Source organism: Nyctereutes procyonoides, unplaced genomic scaffold, assembly GCF_905146905.1.
Source record: "Nyctereutes procyonoides isolate TBG_1078 unplaced genomic scaffold, NYPRO_anot_genome, whole genome shotgun sequence".
NCBI lineage: Eukaryota > Metazoa > Chordata > Mammalia > Carnivora > Canidae > Nyctereutes > Nyctereutes procyonoides.
Window position 1 is genome coordinate 104,502 of NW_026575151.1, and position 16,934 is coordinate 121,435.

Here is a 16,934-nt window from a genome sequence, read left to right on the forward strand (position 1 = left end):
AGCTGACTCCATACTGAACAGGGGCTGCACTTGATCTCACACCCTGAGATCAAGACCTGAGCCAAAATCAATTCAGATTGATTAGCCCACTGAGCCACCAGGTACTTCCAGAAATGACATTCTACTCGAGATGTCAATTCTTTTTTAACTCTATAGGGGAAAAAAGTCACCTTGTTAAACTGGAGATAATTTGAAAACTGAAAGACATTTCAGACATGAAAAATGTATATAGAGTATTTGAAATAAAAATTAACAAGTGATCAATTACATTAGAAAAGCTCAATTTTTCTAATATGAAAATAATATTTATATGACAAAACTCAAAAAATGTAATGAATGTTTACATTCCTTGATTTATTGTGCCACAAATTAGACCAAATGACATTTGCAAAACTCTATGACTGAATTAAATAAGACATTCTTACAATTTTCATGATTTAGTTAGTAATAAATACATTGAATACTTAAAGATATGCATAGTATTTAAGGGCTAGATAAAATTTGAATGCAATCATTGTTAATTCAGTAAAGACTAATAGATAATTCAGCAGGATGGCACTATCATTAATGTTAATAGAAATGATCAACTTGCTGAGTCTTGATACCACTCAATGTCTCTAAATCTGATGGAGAATTCTTTAAAGGAGTTTAGGATGATACTCTATATTAAATCATCTCTCTAATAGAGATATTATTTAGCTGGTATCACCCATGTAAAAAAAAAGAGCATGCCAGTAAGTTTTAGAAATTAATAAATTATTATTTTTTAAGATTTTATTATTTTATTCATGAGAGACACAGAAAGAGAGGAAGAGACATGGGCAGAGGGAGAAGCAGATTCCCTGTGGGAAGCCCAATGAAAGACTCAATCCCAGGATCCTGGAATCACAGCCTGAGCCAAAGGCAGATGCTCAACCACTGAGCCATCCAGATGTCCCAAAATTAAGAAATTATTTAAGAATTACTAGAATAATAAGATGAATGATTTGTGTCATGGTTTCTTTTACCTTATATTTTATATTTTATTTTAAATTAATAAATATATATTTATAAATATTCAATTATTAAATATAATCATTACCATTAAATATTTAATTATTTAAATAATCCACAATATTTATTTTTATGAAATATATTTATGCATTGAAAATATATGCATTAACATAAAAGTAATACATTTTTAACCTTTGATTTTTATATTGATTTATATATTAATGGATATTATTAAATTAGTTGTTAATATGTTTGAATATGGCCCCTGCTCCTTCTCACTCCATCATCATAATCAAGAGACAGATCAGCTTGGGTGCTCATCATCTTGGAGTGGAGTAACACAATAAAAATCATGACAGCATTTTATAAAGGGTTTATTTCCAGAGGCTAAAAATACTTTGCTAAAGCTTAATTATAAATAGTAATGCATTATTTTTAATTGTTGTATTATATTCCAGTGAGATCAAGTCTCTGTATCTCACTCTTCGTATTACATGTTGCAAATTTAATGTAGAGATTATAACATTACTTCACTTAGTATCCTTTCGCATTTGAGAAGGACCAGCATATCAGAATATCACACACATAGAAGGAGGTAGAGGGTATTTTAAGCCTTCTAGAATCATATCTGACTGGTCAGTTACTTCCTTAAGTCACAGTTCTCTCAGTGTCATGTGGTCCAGGCAAGATCCTAAATGTGCAAGAGGGAAAAACAAATCTGAGCAAAAAGTAAAAGGATAAGAATAAAAAGGAAGTAAATGAAGAGGATTCAAGTCTGATTTTCTATTTCCCTTAGGGTCAAAAGTATTTCAGACAAATACCATTCACGCAATCTGGAAAAATGTTATTTACTGCATTGTAAACAAGGGGATAGAAAGTGACATGCTAAAGAAAGGCAGAAGATTAGAAATAAAAACTAAAAAGACAAAAAAATAAACCCTGTAGAATCAGTGACAAATGGAAGAGAAAGCAAATAAAACTATCAGAGAAAAAAAGAAAGCTATTTAAAGAAGACAAAGAATTATACATAGAAGTATCAAGTGAAAGCTTTTGTATTCTTGCTTACTAATCTTCAGTAATTCACTCCTCATTTTATGAAAACATAATAGACATGAAAGAAGAAAAATTAAATTTTCTCCATATTTTTGTAGAGTTAAGATTGATTTTAAAGAAAATGTAATTGGAAAAATACTTTAAATATTAAATAACAAAAACTACTGTGACTCTGTGTGTGCGCGCATGTAAAACTTTCCATTTGCTCTTAAAATAATTATTTTTAAAGTAATTGTTTTAAGAGGAACCAGGTGAGGAAATTGTACTCCTAAGTAAAAGAAACAACTGTTAACCATCACACTAAGATCCTTGAGATCCAATTGTCATATGAATCTCTGTTTTCTGAAATTCATTGGATCATGGGTCCCTACCAAGGCTGTTAAAAACTTGACATGCCTGTTTAACAAATTCAATAGTTTATCTTTTCTTAGCTCTGTTTGTCGCCTGGAGTTCAATACTTGCATTCATCTCAGCTTATTGCATGGGTTTTAGCCATGGAGATCCGCTGATAGGATCGCTGTCAGTGGAGTCAGTTACTCTCCTGTGATAAAGTTCCTGGTTGATCGATGCTCTTTTATTTTTTCATTTAGCAAATGTATTCCCTACCACAAGGACTCTTATACATTCTAGATTTCCCAGGCAATCTTATCTCGCAGTTCAGCACAGACCTTTGCTTTGTTCTATAGAGCGGATTTCTAAGTCTCTTTTTCTTGGTTCTTTCTGAAAGATAGGCACTGGGACAGAAGGACATTTATTTAAGTCAAATAACTTTTAAAGATCCTTATGCATTTCAGATTTTTAAAAGTTTTATTCATATTCAGTTAATTAACATATTGTGTATTATTGGTTTCAGAGGTGGAGGTCACTGATGCATCAGTCTTTTTTTTTTAATTTTTTTTTAAATTTTTATTTATTTATGATAGTCACACAGTGAGAGAGAGAGAGGCAGAGACACAGGCAGAGGGAGAAGCAGACTCCATGCACCGGGAGCCTGACGTGGGATTCGATTCCGGGTCTCCAGGATCGCGCCCTGGGCCAAAGGCAAGCGCCAAACCGCTGCGCCACCCAGGGATCCCCTGATGCATCAGTCTTATCTAATACTCAGTGCTCATTACATCACGTGCCCTCCTTAATGTCCAGATTTTTTTTTTTTAAAAAATGCAATGTATTTAAAAAATAAGATTCCTTTTTTTTTTTTTTCTATTTCCTCAATACAATTACTCTTTTTTTCCCCTGTATGCAAACTCTGACCGTGGTGGATCAAGGACTTAGAGAAGCAAGGTCAGTGAGTGTCAAGAGCAATAACTTCCTTATTAGGTGTTTTTTCCTTTCTTTCCTTTTCCTTTCCTTTCTTTTCCCCCTCCCCCTCATCTTCCCCCCTCCTATTAGACAGATATTATCTGTGAGTGTTTTCTTTTTTTTCCCTAGACCTTTGAGGCATATAGAGGAGATCATTAATGGTAACTCAGAAATGAGGAAGCTTGCTCTTAGAACTAGAAACATTCCTGTGTGACCAGATCAGTTTCCCACTGATCCTGCAATACCAGGTGAATGCTCACTTGGTGATGTTCAGTACAGATATAAAGATTTATTGAGATTTGGCAATCAAATCAAAGAAAGCAATTTAAGGCAACAAAGAACTAAGATACATGGTGACTTTTGACTAAATGTATCATAATTGAGTTAGATGCTTACAGGAGATCATGTTCTGTCTTAAAGGGAAAACATTAAACGCCACCACAATGAATTAGATATACAAATACAGAGGAAATATAGAGACTATTTTCTGTTTTAAATAATCATATTAATTGAAGCAATATTTTAAAATAATTTTACTGGTGTAGTCCCATATTAAAATAGTAGCTATAATAGCTTCTAAAATTTATTGAATTATTTCACAGCATTTGTAAAATGAAATATTTTTATATATTCATAACATGTGGCAGGGGTCAGTTTATTTCAAGAACTGCATGATTGCATTTTTCAGCATTCATAATACCTGTGATACATTTTATAAAACATAATTTTCCTAATGGAGCATCTGACTAAAGCTGACTGGATATTTTTTTTAACAGATTTATGAAGAAGCTTTTCTTTCCTCCTCTCTAAACTAACATTATTTGAACTTAAATTCCTGTCTTTTGTGTCATTAGGGCAAGCCACAATTTCCTCGTTCTACTTCAGAACATTTTAGAGACATCTACTGGAAAAGCACATTATTGCAAATTTCATAAAATTGGTTTAAAAAGTATATTGTTGCTGATATTCCAAAAAAAAGTCTTGTATCCCACATCACAAAATTAGGTCCCTTTCTGAATTCCCTTTCTGAAATTCTTTGATCCCTAAAAAGGTGTAACAAATGTAAAATACATCAAAACTATTACTTTGCTAATAGACTTAATACTTCTTCCCTTTTTTCTCAACAATATTCTATTCACTTAGACTTTTACAAATATGTTTCCTCTTGATAGTATGACTAATATTCTTAATAAGCGAATCTAGAACATTTTGCCAGAATTTTTATTATCTAAATTGTAGCAAAATGAGCATGTATGGGAGTTCAGTAATATTAGAAACAGCATATTGTGGAGTAAGAAAACAGGAGGAATTGCCTTATGGATTGCTAATCACAAACATCCCTTTCTAACAGTTGGAGATGGAGTTATAGAGGCGTGGAGGGAGAAAGAAAAAGAAAAATGTAGAGAAGTGGAGGAGAAATAAAAGAGAATATAATTGCTAGCTCTTCCATTTTATTCCTTCTATGGATCTTCCTTGTATATTTAAAAAGATCTCCCTTCTGCACTCTCAATGAAAAAGAGATTGTTACTTTTCTTTTATGACATTTATTTTATTTGTGGGGATGAACATTTTGGGGAAGTAGGGATTTGTAAAATTTATATAGTATTTTACAAATTTTCTATGGGTAAAATAATCTCCTGATGTGAAGGACTAGCACTGAAGAAATTATCACAGTAGCTACATGACCAGTTATTCCAAACCTGTGAGGGCTCTGAAGAAGTTTAAAGAATGGATGAGCCACAGTAATTATTCTTGTCATATTTGGGGCTGCTTGTCATATGAGACAATGCTGGAGAGTGTTGTCAAAGGAAACCTGACAATTTTCACTTCCATATAAGAACAAAATTATTGGCACATATATAAAGTGTGATACGGTGAGTGGGTGGGGGGTGGACGATTTGGGATGTAGTAGGGGAGGAATCCGAAGGGGGAAAATGTGGAAAGGAAGGAAGGAGGAGAGGAAGGAAGGAAGGAAGAAAAAGAAGCCCAGGATAGATGAAATAATCACGATTGATTCAAGGGACAAAGGGACACAGTAGTTCTTGATATTACCAGTGCATCAACCACACTAATAAAAAATTCAATAGCTTTTATGTACTGTGATAAAAGTGAAGAGCGGGATGGTCAGAATATAGGGAGCAACAGTAGGTTTTATTGGAATCACTGTTATAACGAATTGATTGTATGACATGACACAATGGGCATAGCTGCCATCAGGAAGTTATTCCTACCATAGATTTCAATAGAAAGATGACCTTTCCACAACAGCTTAATCAGCGGATGCCTGAATCATGAGTAATTCTAATTACACTAATGTAACAGAAAGTCATTGTCAGATCTGTTCTGGAACATTTTTGTTAATGGATATAAAAGATAATGATTTGTAAATCTGGTATTAAAAATATCCATAGGTTACTTCCAATTAGAACATGAGATGTCATTAAATAATCAGAGCTAAACTATTTGAATTAATTTAAATATCCCATGTGATACTTTGAAAAAAAAAGAGGATGACAATATATAGTAGATATTCAAAACTCTCAACTAGCCTTGTTTCTTGTATGTACATTTATAATGATGGATTTCTATGATTTTTCCTCACAGATGTATACTGTCCACCTTAGTGGACTGTAGATTAGTAGATATAAAAGGACAAAGTATAACATAATGGCAGTTCTTATTAGCCGCAGCTCACGGCATTCTTTGACATAAAAATTTTGTTTTCTGCCATACGTGAACATTCAGTTCCTTAGGTGCAATAGGGTGTGTAATGACATTCTAAATTTCTAGTAAAGTATGCTGTGAACAAACACTTGAATCTTTAAGAAATAATAATGGAATTAATATTCCTAAAATGAGGGCACCAGGGTGTCTCAGTGGTTGAGCGTCTGCCTTTGGCTTCAGGTTGTGATCCCGGGGTCCTAGGATTGAGTCCCACATCGGTCTCCCCACGGCGAGCCTGTTTCTCCCTCTGCCCATGTCTGCCTCTCTCTCTGTATCTCTCATAAATAAATAAATAAAATCTTTAAAAACATATATTCCTAAGATGTCCTTCTTTGTAGAAGAAGGAAAATAAAAAAAAAAACTAGTCTTAGATTTTAGAAATACAATTCTAAATACTGTTCAGAACTTTTAAACATCTGCTATATATAGATCATACAAAAATATGTTTTACCACTGTGAATCTATTTGTGCACCTAACAAAATTCAGGAATCATTTGAAAGTGAGATCATATTTGGACTTTTTTAGAATATGCTAAATTACCTTGTTTCTAAATACTTTTGGTATAGATGATATTTTATTTAAAAGTTTACTTTACCTGATTATGAATGAAGTACATATTCATACTAGACCCTGAAAATGTATTATATTTGTAGAACATTTCTGAAATTCAGGCCAGACCCAGAACAAATAACATTACAGTTGAATTTGCCTACAGATTCTCCTGAATGGGCTAGAAAAACCATTTATGACATCCCTAACGAAACCGCAAGTTTCCTAGAGATTTTGTATTACAACTTTCTTTTTTCAAATGTGAATCATAATGGTTTCTCCACACTTACATTAATTTTTAATCACAGTCTCTCATACTGCTGATTGAATTCCTCACCACTGCTAATGGTCTTCCTTGTAATATTCATTCATTTAAAATATGTATGCTGATGCCATATCTTATTTTTCAAAGGAAACCTGTTTAAAGCCAAAAGCAAAATAATAGCCACATGGATGTTAGCCCACAGCAGGTTACCATGTGTTTGATTAGCCTTGCCACCAGAAAATCCTTAAAATCACAGTTGATAAAATGGCTCTATTAGGATTTAAGAAGAAAAGCACAATTATTCATGCCACATTTGTATATTCTTTTTTAATTCAATATATTTTTTATTGAAGTTCTATTTGCCAACATATAGTATAACACCCAGTGCTCATCCCATCAAGTGCCCTTCTTTAAAACTGAATTTGTTCACATACATAATATTATTTCAAATAATTGAACTGGAACAAAACTAGAAGGTAGTTTTTTTTTTCATATAGGGTCATTACTAGTGATTATTTAAAATACAAAATTAGGATTTCTGATATTTTAATGAGACATGCCTCCACAACATATAGTTAAGAAAAAGTGAGATCTCCACTTACTCATCCTCTAAAACTAACATAACTATAAGAATATATAAGATATCTCATTATGAGATTTAGGATATTAGAGTAGCTACAAAGTTAGGAAGCTCTCAAGAGGTAACAGTTTTAATGATTTGGCCACCTGTTCATTAACTGTGGTTCAAAAGGGAAAATACAACTCTTCTTCACTAGAATTAGTTGCTTATTCTTCATAAGTTTTATGCTTCTAGGTGTTATTATAAAATTACTATTAGAATATACCTTTTAGCTGACATTTTGCTCCACTGAATCCAGGACAGCACTTCCATTCCAATGAGGTAACAATTTTATGTTGCATCCTGTAGACAGGATTAGATATCTTCTGAGATCTGGAGAGGAGAGCAATTATTGTCTCACATTAAATTATCAGTTGGGGTAATTAAAGTTTTGGAGACAATGCCTAAAATACAAGAAGCATTCAGTAAATGTTATCTGTGATTATTATTATAATCTTCATCAACATTATTATTATTATTATTATTATTATTAGAGAGAGACAGTGGGTCGGGAGGGGAAGAAGTAGGGGGAGAAGGAGAGAGAAAATCATAAGCAGGCTCCACACAGCACAGAATTGATGTGGGGCTCAATCTTATAACCCTGAAAATCATGACCTGAGCTGAAATCAAGTCAGACGCTTAACCAACTGAGCAACCAGGTGTCCCTCATCAGTATTATTGTTAAACTTACATTTCTTTAAATAAATTACAAAAAGCATGAAGAGTTATGCTATTTGGTATTTTAAATTTATACCTATCCTTACATTCTCCAAACATAGTATAGCTTTTCCCTTGATAATACTTTTTATTAAACCAATATTAAAACTTATTTAATCTTATTTTTAAAATAGCTTATGAGGATAATTTATTTTATTTCAATTCTTATTATTCCTTGTATCTTTATAATTAAAAAGATTTGTTTTCCCCCAGATCAACATCAAACAGATCAACATCAAACATTAAAAACTGTATAGCAAAAAAGATAAATAAAAAAATAAAAACTGTATATCAGTGATCTCATTGAAATTATGATAACCACTATGATTTTTAACCTGCACTTTTTCCTTTCTCAAGTTTTAACATTTTTATTTTTAATACTATTTCTGTCATATGCTATTTGTCTCTGATAGAAAGAAATGGGGAAGAGGAGAGAGAGAGAGAGAGGAAGAAAGAAAGGGATCCAACATGAGAAAATATTTCTGAGAAGAAACCATGGAAGCAGGGGGTCCCTGGGTGGCTCAGTGATTTAGCACTTGCCTTCGGCCCAGGCATGATCCTGGAGTCCCCAGATCGAGTCCTGCGTTGGGCTCTCTGCATGGAGCCTGTTGCTCTGCCTATGTCTCTGCTTCTCTCTCTCTCTCTCTCTCTCTCTCTCTCTGTGTGTGTGTATCTCTCATGAATAAATAAATTTAAAAAATAAAAAAAAAGGAAGGGAAATGAAGAAATGGTAACATTTTAACATGGCGATCAATAAAATGGTGAATAGTACTAAATTGTAGGCCCTGTATATGTAAATATAAATCACAAATACAATTTGGCCATATTATCCTTACCCCTGTGACTTCAATATTTAGCTAATATTTATCAAGTGGGCCTATGAAATGACTATATAATATCTTGTTTAATTTTCTTATTAATTCTATGTGGAAAATATATTATTCTCCTGGTATGCTGATGAAGAACTTGAGGAACAGAGAGATGAAATAACTTGCTAAAGTCTCGAATCTAAAAGTGATCAAGGCGGGAATTTAATGCATACTGCTTGGGTTAGTCTCTGTTTTATTATCTAGAGCGTGTCCCATACAACTATATGGAGACAACAATAGTCAGTTTCATGGATAAACGCTGATCATGTGAAGGGAATGTGCTGGAATTCACTGGGCTTTAGGAAACTTGGGTTTTAGTTTCTGCTGTGACTTGAAGGGTAATTCAATATGGGTAAGGTTATTTCTTAATTGTAAAATGAGCTATAAATTTCATTTCTAAAAATAGGCTAGATAAATTAGCATTTATCTGTGTTTATTTCAGGAAATTATATTCAGTAAATAACTCTTGTCAGTGAAATATCTCCAGTCCAGTAGCCAAAGCTGAATAGAAAGTAAGGCTGTTTGGAAAAGGACTCTTTAGAGGTTATTAGGATGAACTCAAGCAGTTAGCTGCATTATTATTAGAGTCCCTGCTTTAGCAAACTGGATCCCTGATAAATGTGGCTCAGACATAATAAAAGAAAAAGTTACCAACACTGTGTTTAGATTGAAATAATGAATGAATGGAGAGACCCATTCAAAGATAGAGAAAGATAAGAGATGAGAATAAAGATACGTATTTCTGGTTCATTTAAAGGGAGAGAGAGAGAAAAAAAAAAACTCACCTTGAACTCAGAAGGGCAGTATAATGGGGTTACTGTGGTAATATTTTCATTACTGAGGAATTAACAATGCATTCTTTGTATCTCCTGTCGATGAGGAAATTGCCACAAAGGGAGTAAATGCTGAAAGCGGAACTGGAGCTCAGCTCTCCCAAATCCCTAAGGTGTGCTTAGCTCTCTGGACCATGAACCTTAGCTATTCCTCCAGGGAGTAAGAAACACCTTGATTTTACATATCCTTACTGTGCATTGTTCCTGATTGCCACTGTGTCAGATTCATTGCCTGAATTATTTGTATGACAATTTGCATAACATGAGCCATCATGGCCTGAATAATAATTTTAGTTTTTATTTCAGGGTCTTCTGAAACACCCTCAGATAAGCTAATGTGACTGTGTGAATGCAGAGAATTTATCAGTTACTCAGCCCCACATCTGAGGACAATTTTTAAATGTCCTAAATAGGTTTTTTTTAAAAAATGAAAATTAAATAACATGAATAAATGGAAATTAAATAACATGAATCACTAAGATAGGCATATAAAGAAAGGCCTCAGTTAGCTGTTTTATCATGCACCATTGCAATTAGTGGCTTGCCAAGTTATGGACTTCTCTCTTACCTAGTATGAAGCTGAAATTATCAATAAAATCTTAAAACCGTGTATGAATTTTATAAGAATTCAAGGACAGGATTATTGATCAGGTATAGAATAAAAGTAATAGTAAAAATGGAAATAAGCATGAAAGTTAACATTTATTGAAGACTCGCAAATTACCTGTCCCTTTACTAAGCATATTACTGCATTATCTCACATATTCAAAAACTCCTGTATGAGGCATGTATTATTGGTATCTGCATTTTAACTTACCCCAAATCATGCATATAATTTACTGTGATGACCCTACCCTGACCCTATTATATGTATATACCTGAGATGATTAACTTTCTCTATATATTCAGAGACATACACGAATACGATATAAGCAGTGGCTGTTTAAAAAAAAATGTCACATACCTCTGAGGACAGGATCCACTGGTCCAGCCACAGGGTCCTCTTCCATTTGGAATATAAGTGACTTGGTTGTCTAGGATCACTGTAGGAGATAATCTGGTATGTACATAAGCACACCAATTCCTAAGGAAGAAACAATTTTTGTTAAAAGAAATCATTGTCAAAAAGAATTCTTTCCATTAAAATTATTTTCATAGGCCTGCATCTACTGCTATCAGTGTTATGGATTAGATAATTTGAAAAATTGGTATCTAGCTTTAAAATATCTGGAGACAAGAGAAAACATACTTGTTAATGAATTGCTATAAACATGAAAAGTAAAGACACACTACAAGATGAAAGGAAGTTAATAAAAAAGAGTTAAACCAGAACTTGTATTGTTCCACTGTAAGGTTAAGTCAAAATCCAAGATTGCTCTTATGGCAAATACCAGTATTAGTACTTAAATTAGAGACCCAGACCTAGGTCCATTACTTCTATTGAACAGTGTGCAGTAAGACAAAGGAAAATAAATAAATGCTGTGAGAATAAAAAAAGACAAAAAATGTTACTAGCAGCAGATGATATGACTTTGAATAAAAAACTATGACATAGTCTAGATGCAAATGATTATGAGTTTAGCAATGTAGTTAAGATCAAGTTACATTTTTATAATTAATAAAAATGTATAGCCACGTAGTTAACATTAGTTACAGTTCAATGTACCAACAATAAATTTTAAAAAGGTACTTTTTGAACTTGGCCACAGCAACTTCTTGCAAGATACATCCATGAAGGCAAGATACATCCATGAAGGCAAAGCAAAAATGAATTATTGAGACTTAAAGCTTCTGCACAGCAAAAGAAACAGTCAACAATACTAAAAGACAACCGACAGAATAGGAGAAGATATTTGCAAATGACAGATCAGATAAAGGGCTAGTATCCAAGATTGATAAAGAATTTATTAAACTCAACAGCAAAGAAACAATCTAATCATGAAATGGGCAAAAGACATGAACAGAAATTTCAGAGGAAGACATAGACATGGCCAACAAGCACATGAGAAAATGCTCCACATCATGGACATCAGGGAAATACAAATCAAAACCACAATGAGATACCACCTCACACCAGTGACAAAGGGGAAAATTAACAAGACAGGAAGCAACAAAAGTTGGAGAGGATGTGAAGAAAGGGGAAGCCTCTTGCACTGTTGGTGGGAATGTGAACTGGTGCAGCCACTCTGGAAAACTGTGTGGAGGTTCCTCAAAGAGTTAAAAATAGATCTGCCCTACAACCCAACAATTGCACTGCTGGGATTTACCCCAAAGATACAGATGCAGTGAAATGCCAGAACACTTGCACCCCAATGTTTATAGCAGCAATGTCCCCAATAGCCAAACTGTGGAAGGAGCCTCGGTGTCCATCAGAAGATGACTGGATAAAGAAAATATGGTCTATGTATACAATGGAATATTACTCAGCCATTAGAAAAGACAAAAACCCACCATTTGCTTCGACGAGGATGGAACTGGAGGGGATTATGCTGAGTGAAGTAAGTCAATCGGAAAAGGACAAACATTATATGGTCTCATTCATTTGGGAAATATAAAAATTAGTGAAAGGGAATAAAGGGAAAGGACAGAAAATGAGTGAAAATATGAGTGAGGGTGACAAAACATGAGAGACACCTAACTCTGGGAAACGAACTAGAGGTAGTGGAAAGGGAGGTGGGCGGGGGGTTGGGTTGACTAGGTGATGGGCACTGAGGGGGGCACTTGGCGGGATGAGCACCGGGTGTTATGCTATATGTTGGCAAATTGAACTCCAATTAAGAAAAAGGTACTGTTTACAATAGCAAAAATAACATTATTCTTGTTAAATCCAATGAAGAAGTATAAGATATATATAACTTTTAAGCTTTATTGAAAAGCCTGAAAGATATTACTGCATTATCTCACATATTCAAAAACTCCTGTATGAGGAGTTTTTGCCTCTATGTATGAGGAGACTCTCCTCCTGTATGAGGAGACTCTGCCTCTTAGAGCCGGCACTTGCTCCTCACCCCACCCTGGCCTGCCCATCCTGTGCTCGCCCCTCGAGGTTTCCCTATAAACTTCCCCCAGTGGCAAAAAAAAAAAAAAATCCTGTTAATGGATGGTAACAGCCAAGGTATATGTATCAATCCTCCTCAAATTAATCTACAGATTTAGTTCATTTTCAAGTCAAACCTTGATCTGAGGGAAGCCCGGGTGGCTCAGAGGTTTAGCGCCTGCCTTAGGCGCAGGGCGTGATCTGGAGTCCTGGGATGGAGTCCCACGTCAGGCTCTCTGCATGGAGCCTGCTTCTCCCTCTGCCTGTGTCTCTGCCTCTCTCTCTCTCTCTCTGTGTCTCTCATGAGTAAATAAATAAAATATCAAAAAAACCCTTAATTTGATATAAGTTTAATAAGCTTATTCGATTTTTTGTGTAATAAACTAAAAAACATGAATTTCAGAAATTTCTGGCTCTGGCCATAACAGAGCATGGGAAAGATTTACTTTCCCTTGGTAAAATCTATAAAGCTGGGCAAGATATATAAAGCAATAATTTCAGATGTTAAACAACAGACAATGCAGAGAAATGATTTTTTGAGAGAAGGGACCAACATAATGTGAATTCTATATTAAATCTAGTTTTCTGCCTGCAAACAATTTTCAAACTACATCACAAATGGGTGGGCCCCAAAGAGAGAGAGTACAGGGTAAAGGAAATAGAGATCTGAGTTTGGGGCTTACAGAGGTGGTTAAAATATGTGGATAAAGGTCATAAAATGAGCGAGAGTAACAGAGATGCCATCTTAAAAGTCAACACAGGATTTTTAAAAAATCTTGGGTTGAATACTATGCAGTGCTTGCAAAACGTAGTCTTTGCAAGGCCACCAGAGAACAAGTATTATGAAGCTGCATGAGCTGAACAGAGATACCAGATTTTACCCCATTGTGGAGAATTCTGATCACCAAAGAGAGAGTTCTTATTAAACATTTGAGTATTCACCTGAAGCTAACAATGTCTGCATCCAGTAGGGTCAGGCTAATCTAGACTCACCCCAACAAAACTTTAAAAAAAAAACCCTTGATATAAATAACTTCATGCCAGAAAAGAAGTCAATGCTCTTTAATGGAAGACAAGAAAATCTGTTCATAACATAGCAACCCAGCATAAAAAACAAACCATGATAAAAACTGGACATGTGAAGAAGCTGGAATATAGGACCAAACATGAGTTGAAATCCAATACACAGGGACAAAACTAAGCAGAGATGACACAGATGTTGAATTAGTAACCAATGACTAAAATAGTTATTGTAAACCTTTTCAAAATTATCAAGGGAAAAAATGAGTATAGTGCATAAACTCATGGCAAATCTAAAAAAAAAAAGAACCATTAAATAGAACAAAAACATGCAGGATATGAATAAAAATGGACTGGATTGGGCTTAATAGAAGTTTATTAATTTTTTTAAGATTTTTAATGTATTGATTCATGAGAGACATACAGAGAAAGGCAGAGACATAGGCAGAGGGAGAAGCAGACTCCATGCAGGGAGCCTGATGTGGGACTCGACCCAGGGACTCCCAGATCACGCCCTGAGCCAAAGGCAAATGCTCAACCGCTGAGCCACCAGGTTGTCCCATTAACAGAAGTTTGAACTCTGGACATTAAGATCAATAAACTTGGAAGCAAGGCAAAAGAAACCACCTAAACTGAAGTTTGGAGGAAAAATTATTAAAGTAAAAATGAAAAGAAACTCAAGTGGTCTAAAATATATTAGTTAAAGTTCTAGAAGAGAAGCAGAAAGATCAAGTTTGAGTAAATAGTTGAAGAAATAAAGGCTAAAATTTTTCTAAATTTGGTAGAATATCAGTCTTCAGATCTAAGAAGCTCAATGAATCCCGGAGAATGACCACAAAGTAAAACTTACCTTAAGCATGTTATAAATTCCAGACAAAAAACATAAAGAGAAAAAAAAGCAGACAAAGCAAATTATGAAGAGAATGGACTACCTCAACTTGATAAAGGACATCCATGAAAAACCTACAATTAACATCATACTAAGTACTGAAAGAATGAAAACTTTCCTTTGAGATCAGGAACAAAACAATAATGTTTGCTCTTGTAAACTCTATTTAACATTTTACTATAGGTTCTAGTCAGGCAATTATGTATTTTCATTTCTTCTATTTAGAAAATTATTTAAAACCCACAAAAACGCTACTAAAACTTATAAGCAAGTACAGCAAGATTACAATATACTAAAAGCAGGATGCCTGGGTGTCTTAGTTCTAAGTGTCTGCCTTGAGCTCAGGTCATGATGTCAGGGTCCTGGGATTAATCCTTCTTCCTCTGCCTCTGTTCTCTCTCTCAAATAAATAAAATCTTTTTAAGAACCCCAATATACAAAAAGCAATTGTATTTCTACACATAAGCAATGAACTACTCAAAGATGAAATTAAGAGAACAATTCCATTTAAAATAGCATCAAAAAGAAGCATATGCTCAGGAATAGATTTGACAAAAGAAGTACAAAAATTACAAAATATCATCGAAAAAAATACAACCTAAATAAATGGAAAGCATTCACTGAATAGAAGACTTAATATTATTAGAATGGTAATAGTTTCTAAATTTATCTACAGCTTCAACACAGCTTTGATTCCATTCAAAATCCCTCCTGCTATTTTTTGCAGAAACTTAAAGCTGTTCTTAAAATTCATGTGGAAATGCAAGAAACTCAGAATAGCCAAAACACCATTGAAAAATAGAGGGCTCATTACTCACACTGTCCAATGTCAAAGCTTATTACAAACTATAATAATTGAAAATGTATTTGACCAGCGTAAGAATAGTGCTATCGATCAATGGAATAGAATTCAGAGTCCAGAAATAAACCTTTATTTTATTACATTTATGGTCAACTAATTTTTGACAAGGGTGCCAAGCAATTCAACAGGGAAAGAATATTCTTTTCAACAAATGATGGTAAGACAAATGGGTAACCACAGGCAAGCAGGGAAAGTTAGACTCCTATCTCATACCAGATCTAAAAAGTCAACTCAGATATTGATCAAAGAGTTAAAGTTAAGAGCTAAAACTTAAAACTGTAAAACTATTAGAAAAAAGCAAAGGCATATATCTGCATGAACTGGGCTTTCTTGCTAGTGTAATAAGGCAAGAAAGAGAAGTGAAGTCACCCTGACTAAAAATTAATAAGTAAAATTATGTTTCCTTGCAGAAAACTTGGGTTTTATGTAGAAGATAATGATGAATCTACAAAAAAAAAAAAGCTATTGGAGATAGTGAATTTAGCAAGATCTAAAGCAAATATACAGGAAGATCAATTATACTTATATGTACTAACTAAAATACTTAACAGTATAAAGTTTAAGAATTTTTGTTCATGTGAAGACACCAGAAGTGATGAGAAAAGAGGAGTCTATGGGGCCCCTGGGAGGCTTAGTCAGCTAAGTGTCCAGCTTTTGGTTTTGGCTCAGGTCATGATCTCAGGGTCATGAGATTGAGCCTCATGTAACTCTGTTTTCAGCAGGAGGTGAATATTCTTTTTTTTTTTTTACGAGGTGAATATTCTTAATATGAATAAGAATATGCTTAATATTCTTTCCTTCTCCCTCTGCCTCTGTCCCTCTGCTCTCTCTCTAGAAAAAGAGAGAGAGAGAAGCTATAAATCAGAAGTTTAGCATTCAGAATATGTAACAAATTTTCATCAATAAGTATGATAAGGACAGGAAAAAATAGAACAATAGAAAAGTGGACAAACTATTTGAACAAACTTTTTATACAAGGAAATACCAATGACCATTAAACATATTTTTTTTAAAAAAAGGTCCATTTTGTTGGTATCAAAAAGGTGCAAATTAAGATCAAAATGGAATAATATTTTATGTTCCAGAATAATCAAACATTGAGAATTTGACAATCTCACATGTTCAGAAGATAGAGAATAGAAGGAATCTCGTAAATACTGTTGATAGAAGATAACCATTTTGAAAAACAATTTGTTAATATTAT

The 16,934-nt window shown here is 33.9% G+C and overlaps 1 protein-coding gene across 3 annotated transcripts in view; it reads right to left on the reverse strand.

The window, feature by feature from the left end:
• The window catches only part of MMRN1 (multimerin 1), a 61,973-nt gene that overhangs the window by 29,936 nt on the left and 15,103 nt on the right, over positions 1-16,934 (reverse strand). For 2 of the 3 annotated variants that reach the window (XM_055313144.1, XM_055313147.1), the window contains exons 2-3: positions 10,887-11,006; positions 7,730-7,836 (exon numbers count right to left, since the gene is read on the reverse strand). In XM_055313144.1, the coding sequence (XP_055169119.1) occupies positions 7,730-7,836; positions 10,887-11,006 (227 nt within the window). The remainder of the gene's footprint in view (positions 1-7,729; positions 7,837-10,886; positions 11,007-16,934) is intronic. The other variant, XM_055313145.1, reaches the window with a different exon arrangement.